The sequence below is a fragment of the Leptopilina boulardi genome, unplaced genomic scaffold (assembly GCF_019393585.1).
Source record: "Leptopilina boulardi isolate dan_hultmark-lab unplaced genomic scaffold, ZJU_Lbou_2.1 LbouV2_150, whole genome shotgun sequence".
Classification (NCBI taxonomy): Eukaryota; Metazoa; Arthropoda; class Insecta; order Hymenoptera; family Figitidae; genus Leptopilina; species Leptopilina boulardi.
The window spans coordinates 847,282-861,346 of record NW_026137697.1 but is presented as its reverse complement, the minus strand read 5'-3'; the positions used below and the strand labels follow the sequence as shown (position 1 = coordinate 861,346).

Genomic DNA, 14,065 nt, shown 5'->3' with positions numbered 1-14,065 from the left:
CAAAAAATTATTTTTCCTAACAAATAAAATATTTATTTGTATATCAAAAAATTATTATTTGTGTCAAAAAATTATTATTTGTGTCAAATAATTATTTTTTTGGTATCAAATAAATAATTTAATTTGATAAAAAAAATAATTATTTGATATAAATAAATATTTATCTGTTTCATATAAAATTATTATTTGAATCAAATAATTACATTTTGTATCAAATAAATATTTCTTTGATACAAAACATTATTTTCCTATCAAATTAATATTTATTTGTATCAAAAAATTATTTATATCAAATAATTATTTTTTGTATCAAAGAAATAATTATTTTACAGGAAAAAATAATTTTTTGCAGTAAATAAATATTTGTTTGATACAAAAAATAATTATTTGATATAAATAATTATTTTTTTTTTATCAAATAAATTTTTTTCTTTACATTAAATAATTATTTTTCGCTGTAAATAAATATTTGTTTTGATAGAAAAAAATTATTTCTTCTGTGAAATAAATATTTATTTGTATTAAAAAAATAATTTTTTCTATTAAATAAATATTTATTTACATGCAAAAAATTATTTTTTTTCTAATCAAATAAATATTTATTTGATAATAGTTAAGTAACAAATTATTACCCATGTGGAAAAAGTAAATATAATTTATATTTTATATTGCGTATATATTTTTTATATTTAAATTATGTAAAAATTATATTTAATTTTTGTTCATGGGAAAAAATTAAATATAATTTAAATATAATTTTTATATAAAATATATATATATATATATATACTCAATTTGCAATATAAATTTTATTTACTTTTTCCACATGGGTTTGAATCAAATAATTTTTTTTTTTCCGTGTATATTTAATGCGTTCATGTCAATCATTCTAAAGGATTTTTTTTGTAATATTTTTTTTTCTGTATTTGCGAAAATATAAAATTATACATTTTGGGGGGGGGGGGAAATAGAATTGCAAAGAAGATATGTATTTTAAAATATATAAAATAATGGAAGGGAATCTAAGCATTTATCTTAGGATGTTTACCTGGTATATATATATATATATGAGAATAGTTGATCCAGTCACGCACGCGTGTCGCAAAATACTTAAAGTCAAGTCGAAAGTAAAATGGCTTCCTGCAACTCGGTGACTTATAGTTTAGCTGAGGGGAAGGGGGGAAATAAGAGAGTGCCTCTCGCTCTCGAAGGGATGTTGCTCTCTTGCCCATCAGGAAGTTTAAAGTAAAGAAATCCTAACGTGAATCCAGATCCAAATGTGGATAAAACGTTTGGATTTTTTTTCTCTCTCTCTCTCTCTCTCTCTCTGAAACGGTATCTTTCTATAGTATTTATACAATTTAAAATATAATAATTGTAGACGATTTAAAAAATTCTATATTATAAATTAAAAATATTACACTAAAACTATTAAATTAAAAAAAAAATTGATAAATTTAAAAAAAAAAAAACAATTTTTACTATTGATTTTTTTCCACATTAGAAAAAGTCACATTTTCGAAATAGGATTCATTATTATCGAGAAAAAATATTATTACTTTTTTTTTGGTCCTTATATAAACTTTCATATCTATTCCTACTCTCGTTGCACGTACTCTTCTTCTGTTCAAAATCTAAGTGGATTAGGAGCTACGATTTAATTCGATCCAAGTCTCTTGTGATTTTTTTTTTTCTCATTTCATTTTGCTACACTTTTCTTTTTCATTCTCTGGTACCTCAACTCTTTAAAAAGAGGGACGACATTGCAAAAGAATGAGAGCGGTAAAATTAATTGGCCGAACGAGAAAATTGCAAACTGCTTCTCTGGTAGACTCGCTCTGCAATATGTGCAAGTTATTGTTTTTCTTACTCTTCTTCTTTTTTTTTTTTTTCGTTAATTCAAGTCTTTTCAAAAAATTTTCCGCCTCCGAAAAAAAATTCCTAATTAGAATAGCGAGGACACAATTTTATCCCTCTTATATATATACTTGATTTCGCCCTCCAATCTCTTTTCTCCCTTTTTTATATTGAATCGATTTAATTACGCACCGTTCACGAACCAATCTATATATAGTATATATTCGCGTGTACAACCTTTGATGAGGGAAAATTCGTATAAATACTTTTTAATGAAATCGTTGGGACCGTTCTCGCATGGCTGACTGCTTTGCCTGGATTTGAAACCCAGTCATTAAAAGGGTTCCTATATATATATATATATATATATATACAACAAGAACCAACCGAATGGTTCGCACCGTTGCGCCTTTACCAATATTAACATGACAATTTTTCACTTTCTTTTTTCTTTTTTTTGGAACAAGATTCCCTTCCTGTTACAAATTTAGATACATACATTAACTTCCGGAAAATATCTGCTGTAAATAAATATTTATTTAATAGAATTTTTTTTTTTTTTCATACAAAAAAAAAATATTTATTTGATAGAAAAAATAATTTTTTGTATTATTTATATATTTACAGCGAAAAATAATTATTTGATGTAAATTAATATTTATTTGATAGAAAAAAAAATTATTTATATCAACAAATAATTATTTGTATCAAAAAATAATTATTTGATACAAATAAATATTTATTTCATAGAAAACATAATTTTTTGTATCAAACAAATATTCATTTACAGTAAAAAATAAAATTTTGTATCAAAGCAATATTTATTTATATCAAATAATTATTTTTTGTATCAAAAAAAAAAAAAAAAAATTTTAATTTACTGCAAAAAATTATTTTTTCCTATGAAATAAATATTTCTTTAATACAAAAAATAATTATTTGATATAAATAATTTATATTTATATCAAAGAAATATTTATTTACAGCAAAAAATAATTTTTTGTATGAAAGAAATATTTATTTACATCAAAAAATAATTGTTTCATATAAAAAAATATTCATTTGATACAAAAATAATTATTTTTTGTATTAAACAAATATTTATTTACAGCAAAAAATTATTTTTTGTATCAAAGAAATATTTATTTCATAGAAAAAATATTTATTGGAAATGAATAAATAATTATTTGATACAAATAATAATTTTTTTAAACAAATATATATTTATTTCATGAAAAAATAATTTTTTGTATCAATAAAATATTTATTTACTGCAAAAAATTATTTTTTCCTATAAAATAAATATTTCTTTGATACAAATAATAATTTTTTGTATTAAACAAATATTTATTTACAGCAAAAAATTATTTTTTGTATCAAAGAAATATTTATTTACAGCAAAAAACAATTATTCGATACAAAAAATAATTTTTTTGTATCAAAACAAATATTTATTTACTGAAAAAAATTATTTTTTGTATGATGAAATAAATATTTCATTGATACAAAAAATAATTTTTTTCACTAAATAAATATTAGTTTTAATACGAAAAAATTATTTTATTTGATAGGAATAATAATTATTTTTTGAATCAAATATTTATTTACAGCAAAAAATTATTTTTCGTATCAAATAAATATTTCTTTTATACAAAAAATTATTTTCCTATCAAATTAATATTTATTTGTATCAAAAAATTATTTATATCAAATAATTATTTTTTGTATCAAAGAAATAATTATTTTACAGGAAAAAATAATTTTTTGCAGTAAATAAATATTTGTTTGATACAAAAAATAATAATTTGATATAAATAAATATTCCTTTGATACAAAAAATTCTTTTTTTTGCTGTAAATAAATATTTGTTTGATACAAAAAACATTAATTTGATATAAATAAATATTACTTTGATACAAAAAATTCTTTTTTTTTTGCTGTAAATAAATATTTGTTTGATACAAAAAATAATTATTTGATATAAATAAATATTTCTTTGGTACAAAAAAATTATTTATTGCTGTAAATAAATATTTACTTGATACAAAAAAATTTTTTTTTTTTTTCTATGAAATAAATATTTATTTGTATCAAAAAATGTATATTTGTATCAAATAATTATTTTTTGATATAAATAATTATTTTTTCTATCAAATAAATAATTTTTTTTTTTACATTAAATAATTATTTTTCGCTGTAAATAAATATTTGTTTTGATAGAAAAAAATAATTTCTTCTGTGAAATAAATATTTATTTGTATTAAAAAAATAATTTTTTCTATTTAATAAATATTTATTTACATGCAATTATGATTATTTCAATTAAAAAATATTTATTTTGAATACATAAATTTGATAATAGTAATTTAAGTTGACAAGTTTAGAAAAGAAAATTATATATTTTTTTAATTAATTAATTAATTAATTAATTTTGTCCCATCTGATCTTTACTCTGAGATGAGTTTTTTTCTACTCGAATGAACCTTTTGCGAAGGCAAATTAATTAAAAAAAAAATTAAAGAAGCAAATCTAATTGAAGAAGAAAAACGATAATGAAAAGAGAATAATTTTACGAAAAAAGAAAAAAAGAATAGAAAAACTAATTTACGAAAAAGGAAATAAAAAAAGGATAAATAAAATATATATTTTTTTTATTCTGTCAACTTAATTTTTATCGTCATAAAAAAAAAAATTAATAAATTTTTCATCAGGTGCAATGTAAATCGATATATTAAATTTCTATTAACTTTACAAAAAAAAAAAAAAAACTTTTATTACAATGAAAATAGCTCTCGAATTATATTTAAAGTTTTAACAATTCAATGCACCTATTCAAACTTTAATAATTGTACAAGTCTGAGTGCTTATATGAACAAAAAAAAAAAAAGAGAGAGAAAGAAAAAAAATCAAACCTATTTTAACGAATACTAATATAAAATTTATGTGAAACGAACAATGTGAAGTAAAAATAACAAAAAAAAAAAAAAAATTAAAAAAAGAAAATAAAAGTATATTTTACCCTAGAAATTAAAATAAAACAACACCACTCGATTTTAATTATTCTATACGTTTTTTTTTTTTTTTTAATTAAAAAAGATTGTTTCGAAATATTCCACTATTTTACTCCTCTTTTAAACACTGTAAAATCGCTTTTCGTATTAATGTAATCACCTGGGACCTATTCCCTTAAAATTTATGAGCAATTTACTTTGATGCACTAGAATTAAATCAGTTTTTTATATTCCTTAGGTAAATTATTTTCTCAGCCCTCAAAAAAAAAAAAAAAAAGTATTTTTTTCATAATTAGCTCATAAGTTTCGTTTATGAAATTATTTATTACTTATATACTCTATGGAAAATAGATTTCTTTTTTCCTCTAAACAATATTAATGCTCAAAAGGTATTTAAAACATTTTTTTAGAATTTTTAAATTAAAATAAAAAATTAATAATAATAATGATTAATAAATAAATAAATATAACTACCCCTGCTGTAAGCACAAAATAAATAAATAAAATAATAAAATAGAAAAAAAAATTAATAAAATAAAAAATAATTTTTATATTAAAAACTAAATAAGAAAAGATTTGCATATTTTTAGCGGGGGAAAAAAAATCAAAATTTACAGTATAGAAAATATTTTTTCTTTCTATTTAAAAAATTATTTTTTTTTTTTTTTAATTCTTTAAAATTATTGTTTCTTCTTTATCGTATAAATCGATGTTTGCATTCTTGGATAATTTATAGATAGTATAAATTATCGTTTATATATAGAAATACCCTGATGCCTATAGCGAAATACCTGAAAACTCTTCAAAGATCGCAAAATACCAGAAAATTTTGAAATTCCCGGAGGTCTTTAAAATCTTCTTCAAATTGCAACTGTTATCTTTTGTTACGTTGTAATTGAAAATTCTTCCGCTGTAGCACCAAAGTCCCAAAAAAAAAAAATATGTATTTATACTACAAAATAATTTTTCCCAAATAAGAAATTTAATTTCCTTTTTAATGATTAAACGAAAAATTTAAAAAAATAAAAACTTTTTTTTAATTCAGAACGAATAATTTATTATATAAAAAGAGAAAATTTTGTCTCTCGTAGTCGTGGGATTCGTATTGCATATATCGAAAAGCTGATATGGAAAATCTCCGAATATGTATACACAGTAAATGGCGAAATTCAGTTTCATGTGATCGTGCGACGCTTCTGGTCGAAGAATGCATCTAGAAATTCCAAAAAGCATTCCATACGAAGTCGCACATATCCTGAAGTCAACTCCAGAGAGATCTCTCTATGAAAGACAGGATATGCTGCTATTTTTCGATTAAATTTAAAGCATCCGAGTTCAAAATAATAAAAAAAAAAAAAAAAAAAAAAAAAAAAAATAGATGAAATATTTCAATTTATGAATTAAACATTTTCAAATGACATATTTTTCCCTTCAAATGAAAACGGATGTGCTAAAATTCTATCACTTTTCAATTCTCCAATTCGTTTCACAATTCTCCCCAAAAATAAATAGAAAAAAAAAATATTTATAATCTTCTTCAGGTTATTTTTATTTTGTTACAAAAATTCATTTTACACATTTCAAAAAGCGAAAAAGTCAAATTGAAAAAAAAATATTTTTATATTTTACAAATTCATATTAAAAAATTAAAACGGTACTAAATATTATATAATAATAAAATGCTTGGTCTGTCCTTCTGTCCTAACTTGAAGTTGGCCTTTTCTGATTTCACGTGTTTTTTTGAATAGTAATTTTATGACGTGTCAAATTTTGACAATTCTTTTTCTCATTTTTGCTAAAGTTGTATAATTTTGTTTTCAAATTTCGGAATAAGTTTCTTTAAAATTTCAAATTCGAAAATTCAATTCACGAAGCTGAAGTACACAATGTTTACCAACGAAATTTTTTTTAAAAGTTGTATATTAATTCAAAAATTGTACAAAAAATTTATGATGAGAAAAAAGATGCGACAGGAAATTTCGTACAAGATAGTAATTTGAAAAAAATTTATTTTTAAAAATTAATTTTTAATGCACAAGGGGCCAACGAATACCTATTAAATATTAATTATAAAAACACAGGCCTCGAATTAACTTAAAGACACAAAAAAGTCGTTTTAGTCGATTTATATTCCAAAAAAAAAGTGGATTTGTTTTTTATTTTAACAAAAATATTTTACAGATTTTTAAATAAAAAAAAATTTTTTTTTTAATAATAATCCTTTTCGAAGGGTTAAAGTTGAAATTTTTAGAAATAATTAAATTTCAAAAGTTATTGTTAATTTCCAAACAATTATTAAATTTTACAGAACTAAAAATAATTTATCAAACAATTTTTGGAAAACATTTTTTAAATTTAATTGAATTTTCAAAGATTTAAAATTGAGTTTTTTGAAATTAATTGAAACTTTAAGTGTTTTGTAATTAAAATTTTAGATGATTTCACTAAACATTTATTAGAAAATGAGAACAAAATACAATAATTTGAAAATCATTTTTAATTGAAAAATGGTTTCAGATAGTTGAATTTTCAAAGAATATTATTAAAATAGTTAAAAATAATTGAATTTCCTTAGAGTTATAATTGAAATTATTAAATTTCAAAAAAAAAAAAAATTCGATGGAAAATTTTAGATATAATTAAATTTTAGATGCTTTTAAATTCAAATTATTGAAAATTCAATTAATTTTGAATTCAAAATTTTTGAAAAAATAATGAAATTTTTTTTTTGATTTTAAATTTGGAAAATAATTGAATTTCAGTTCATTTTGAATTGAAAATTTTGAGAAAAAATTGAATTTTTATTGAAATTTTCGATAATAATTGAATTTAAGTTCATTTTTGATTAAAAATTTGGATAATTAATTTTGAATAGAAATTTTAGAAAATAATTGAATTTTATTTCATTTTAAATTGAAAACTTGGTAAATAATTAAAATTTTAAATTGAAAATTTTGGATAATTATTGGATTTTTAATTGATTTTCAATTAAAATTTCGGGTAATAATTGAATTTTAGTTTATTTTGAATTGAAATTTTTAAAAAATAATTCAATTTTATTATGATATTTTTTGTTTTTAAATTATAAACAATTGTTAAATTTCATAAAAATTTTAATTGAAAAATAATTTTGATATAATTGAATTTGTGATGTATTTCATTAAAATTATTAAAAAATAATTAATTTAGTGAAGAATCATTTTAGTTCAAAATTTGTTAAATAATTGAATTGAATAAGATCTGAAGAAGATCTACATTTTATACTAAAAAAATTTGTATTTTATTTACATTTTTTTTCAAATGTAAAAAAAATTGTCGCATTTTATTAAAATAAATCGATAAAAGTCGTATTTTTGAAAAAAGACGGAAAATGTCGTATAATCCGAGGCCTGTAAACATATATAATTTTCATTATTATCGTTTAATATATGTAATAATATTCTAATAAATTAAATTATTATTGATAGTTTTAATTTTTAATTTCTTTATAACAAACAATTAAATACTCAATTTGGCGCGCGTTTAATTTTGCTAGTTTAAATAATAAATTTTTTAATACCGAATATAAAAATTTTTTTTAAATATTTCATTAAAAATTAAAATATTCGGAGTATTTAAATAATTGGTAGCTTTTAAAAAAAAAAAACCATTTTCTGATAAGAGCAAATATTCTTATTTCTTTGAATGTAATAAATCTCACTGACTAAAAGCAGATGAATATATAATATATGTGTATATAAAAAAAAGGAAAGTCGCGAAAAAACTTTTTCTCGCACTCTACGAAATGATGTAGTTTTTTTTACGAGCTTTCAACTCCTGAAATCATGACACTGGCAAATCCAGTTTTCTTCACAAATCAACGTAGAGAATCACATTGGTAACTCTCAAAACGATTTCATTTTTTTTTTTTTTTTTTTTTCTTTTTCTTTTTCTCGCTTTAAGAAGCAACTTCCAAGTTGGAAGCGACTAGTTTTCCTGGGAACAGTACCGGTTGTATTATGCCGTAATCAGTTTAACATTCTGTCGACGCGAAACGCCGATTGGGTTGTTTCTATATATATTCTATCCTATAAGATCGAGAGGAGATATATAAACCTAAGTTTCAAATATCGCTCAGGGCAAGACAGCTTTCTGTGTGTGATAAACTCCAAGTTGAATCGTGGGCAAGGCTGAACGTTTCCGTTTGAGCCTCGCCTATATCCGATCACTGTAAGATACTCTGCACAACAGTCCCATAATTAAAATATACAATGGAAAGGAGAACATAATTTTTTTTTTTCTCTAAATAACTCCACACCTTTTGAAATCAAAAAAAAAAAAAAAAAATTTTTTCTCTAATGCAGCAGCAAATTTAATTATTATCAGCGTTGCCATCGACAAAACGTGATCGATTGTTTTATAAACTGCTGTTTAGTGGTGTTTTTTTTTCTCTTTAATAAACACTATCTTATTAATTAATGTCCTGGAAGAGCAAAATATAATTTATTTCCAAAATTTTAAAATTTGTAATCTCTGAAAATTACTGAAAATTTTTTATTGGATTTTTGATACAAAAAAAAAAAATATGAATTTTAATTGTATAAAAAAATTTTTGTGTCCAAATTAATCAGGAAATTTTCAAATTAAATTCATATTTTATAAATTTTTTTTTCAGAATTTATTTTCTAATTATTATTTTAGAGCGAAGAAAAAATTCAAATAATCGTTGGACAAACAAATAAATATTTACTTAAATCCAAATTTTTATTTCATTCAAATATTTGAAGTAATAATTTTTGTATTTTAATTAATAATTTCTGTATTTGAATCAATATTTCTGTATTTGAAAAAAGGTACTAATAATTAATGACAAGACATCGATTTCAAATAATAATTATTATTTCAATACAGTATAATAAAATTACAAAATTTTATAAAATATTTGATAATAAAATCTAATTTGAATCTATCTGGGTAAAAAAATATATTTATTTGAAATAAATTAAATTAAGTAGTTTGAATTAAATTTTTCCGTGTAAAATTTAAAATAGTTTTTCTGTTTTGTTTTTTTTTTTAACAAGGGAAAGAAAGTTTGAATTTTTACACACACTCAAGAAATGTGGTTAATGATGATTAATGATTTTTTTCTGTACAAGGCCGCCGCGGTTTCACGCCTCTCTAAGCTAAAATATATACCGATATGCTAAGAATGTTATTTTTCTTCAGTTTGTTGTAATTTATAGTCGCAAATAAATTCCTTTAGAATGATTGACATGAGCGCATTAAATATACACAGAAAAAAAAATTTATTTAATGCAAATAATTTGTTACTTCACTATTATTAAAAAAAAAATTTATTTTATAGAAAATTAAAATTTTTTGCTGAAAATAAATATTTATTTAATAGAAAAAATAATTTTTTTGACGCAAATAATGATTTTTTGATACAAATAAATATATTTATTTTATAGAAAAAATAATTTTTTTGTATCAAACAAATATTTATTTACAGCAAAAATTAATTATTGGATATAAGTAAATATTTATTTCACAGAAAAAATAATTTTTTGTACCAAAGAAATATTTATTTACAGCAAAAAATAATTATTTCATAGAAAAAATAATTTTCTGTATCAAAGAAATATTTATTTACAACAAAAATAATTTTCTGTATCAAAGAAATATTTATTTACAGCAAAAAATAATTATTTCATATAAAAAATAATTTTCTTTATCAAAGAAATATTTATTTACAGCAAAAAATAATTATTTCATAGAAAAAATAATTTTCTGTATCAAAGAAATATTTATTTACAACAAAAATAATTTTTTGTATCAAAGAAATATTTAATTGATAAAAAAAATAATTTTTTGTACCAAAGAAATATTTATTTACAGCAAAAAATAATTATTTCATAGAAAAAATAATTTTCTGTATCAAAAAAATATTTATTTACAACAAAAATAATTTTCTGTATCAAAGAAATATTTATTTACAGCAAAAAATATTTCTTTGATACAGAAAATAATTATTTGACACAAATAATAATTTTTTGTATCAAACAAATATTTATTTACAGCAAAAATTAATTACTGGATATAAATAAATATTTATTTGATTCAAATAATAATTTTTTGATACAAATAAATATTTATTTCGCAGAAAAAATAATTTTTTGTATCAAACAAATGTTTATTTCACAGAAAAAATAATTTTTTGTATCAAAGAAATATTTATTTACAGCAAAAAATAATTATTTCATAGAAAAAATAATTTTCTGTATCAAAGAAATATTTATTTCATAGAAGAAATAATTTTTTGTATCAAACAAATATTTATTTGATAAAACAGAAAAAATTATTTGGTGCATAAATAAATATTTATTTTATACAAAAAAATAATTTTTTGATAAAAATAATAATTTTCTGATACAAATAAATATTTATTTTTTGTATCAAACAAAAGTTTTTTTTTGCAGTAAATATTTATTTACATGCAAAAGATAATTTTTTGAATCAAGTAAATATTTATTTACATCGAATAATTATTAATTGAATTAAAATATATTTATTTTCAATATACATAAATTCAAATACAGTTTATTTGGAACAAAATAAAAATTACTTTTCTTCGAAATAATTAATTTCTATATACCAAATATATTGGTGGAATGGTGGTTTCAGGTAAATTTACATCCAAGAGAGTGTTACTAATATTTTTTTTTTTTTTTTTTTTTTCTCCCTATTTTCCAGGTGGTTGTGGAGAGTTCGACAGTGGCCCTTGAGTACGGTGACCTCGAGATTGACGTCGACAAAGCGGTGAACTCTGATTTGCTCTTTGACTCACAGTTGATGCACCTCTATGTACTGACAGAGAAGAAGGTCTCAAAGGTGAAGGTCCAAGAATGTTCAGTATATAAAACATGCTGGGAATGTCTTGGCGCTAAAGATCCATATTGCGGTTGGTGTTCATTGGAAAATAAATGCAATTTAAGAAGTGATTGTCAAGATGCAGCTAAGGATCCACTTTATTGGATATCGTATAAAAGTGGACGTTGCACAACAATAACAACAGTAACACCAGAACAATTACAAAGAACAACAGCAAGAACATTGGAGCTTGTCATTGAAAATTTACCAACATTATCGGGACAATTTTTATGTGCATTTTCAGCACTTGACAAGACATTGATTACAAATGCTACCAGGAAATCGTATGGAGTGAATTGTACAACACCAAGAACTGACCTTCTGCCATCAATTCCAGAGGGTCAACATCATTTTACAGCGAGATTATCAGTGAGAATGACCAATGGTCCTGACCTGGTGGCAACTAATTTCACCTTTTTTGACTGCAGTACACACACATCATGCACTCAATGTGTCTCGTCTAGCTTTCCATGCGATTGGTGTGTTGATGCACATCGTTGCACTCATGATTCTGCTGAAAATTGTCGGAATGATATTCTCGTTAATGGTGTCAGTGTAAGTATCATCCTTTTTCTTTTTTTAATGAAAAATTACAAAAATATCATTTTCAATTTATCAGATTTCAATTTTTTCAAATTTAACAGATATTTCTACTAAATAAAATATTAAATAAAATTACAGAATTGCTACAAATCACAAGGTGCGCCAGAAGGTGATTTAACAAGGGACAAAATTTATTTAAGAGAGTCGAATGGTCTCTGAAATTCTTTGGAAAGAAGAGACCTTTAATTATCGCCCTATAAAAACGGCACTAAATGTAAAAATGATAAACATTAATTTTAAAATACTTTCTTCTTGAAAGACGGAAACTTTTTTACAAAAGCAACTAGAGATTCTTATCTTATATAAATTTCCTAAATCCAAAAGATTATGCGAATCCATACAAAAATACGATTGCAAAACGAAAAGTAATATAATGAGGGGTTCATTACCTCCTGCCGCCGTCAGATGGCAGCAGCATGCAGGGCGCACAAAGTCGCAGCTGTTATTAGATTACTTTTTCTACTTTTTTGTTTTGCAACCATGTTTTTCTATGGATTCGTACAGTCTTTTGGATTTAGGAAGTTTATAAGATGAGGATTTTGGCTGATTTTGTTAAAAGTGTTCGTGTTTCAAGAAAAAAGTATTTTAAAATGAATACTATTTCACGTTGAGAGCGATAATTAAAACTCTCTTCTTGCTAAAGAATTTCAGATACCATTCGACACTCTTAATGCATAAATATAAAAACAAAACAAGAAAATAACTTCAATGTTAATAAATTTATATGAACCCAAATCTAAAACATCAATTTTCTATACGCATATAAGTATAGATTAAATAAATTCTGGTTCCTCATAAAACACTATTTTTATATATTTAAAACTCAATTTTTTTTTAATTTGGCACGTAAGTTGATTTTAAAACCTATTGAAAAATGGTTTTTATTTATTTAAGAAACATAATCAAAAAGAATTTTTATTTAAACCTCCTTATGGCGCACCGTGGTCAGGGAAGTCAGGAAATTTAGTAAAAAAAAAGTGCTGGAAAAATTTTCTAAATCTCGATTTCCATTAAAATATTTATTTTTTATGAATTTATATAACAAAATAAAGTTAAAAAATTATTTGTTCAATTTTCTATTTGACCCAAGTTTTATGTGATCGAAATATTTCATTTTAATAAAATTTTTGATAGAATTTAAATTTAATAATAGAAAAAACGAAAATGTCAGGGAAAAAGTACAAAATTTTTATCTGGAATTCAGGGAAAATTATATTGAATTACTAATAAATAAATTACTAAAATGAAATAAAATATTTGATCAAATATATTAAATTCTTCCATATTTCGAAATTCCATTAAATTTAAATATTCTGTATTTGTTGTAAATACAAATTTTTTTTGTCTAAAAATTGTCAAATAAAAGAAATTTTATTTTATTTAAAAATTCAGATAAATAGAAATTCTATTTTCTAAATATTCGAATTAAAAAAGAATTTGGTAGAGTAAAAATTATTAAAATTTTATTTTATCATCAATTTTGATTTATAAATTAAATAGAAAATAGGTATTATACACAAAAATAAATAAATAATTTTAAGGGAATATTTTGTGCATTCCGAATTTCCTAATAATTCAAATTCTTTAAATCAATAGACCAAAAAATGGAAAAAAAAACTTGGTATTTATTTTTTTAAATCTGATACGCGAACAGTGGCTTTATTTTTATATATTTTATTCTTCCA

At 21.4% G+C, this 14,065-nt stretch overlaps 1 protein-coding gene across 3 annotated transcripts in view; it reads left to right on the top strand.

The window, feature by feature from the left end:
- Window positions 1–14,065, top strand: part of LOC127276604 (plexin-A4) — a 252,689-nt gene that overhangs the window by 226,917 nt on the left and 11,707 nt on the right. For all 3 annotated transcript variants that reach the window (XM_051297159.1, XM_051297157.1, XM_051297158.1), the window contains one exon: window positions 11,601–12,332. In XM_051297159.1, coding sequence (XP_051153116.1) covers window positions 11,601–12,332 — 732 coding nt within the window. The remainder of the gene's footprint in view (window positions 1–11,600; window positions 12,333–14,065) is intronic.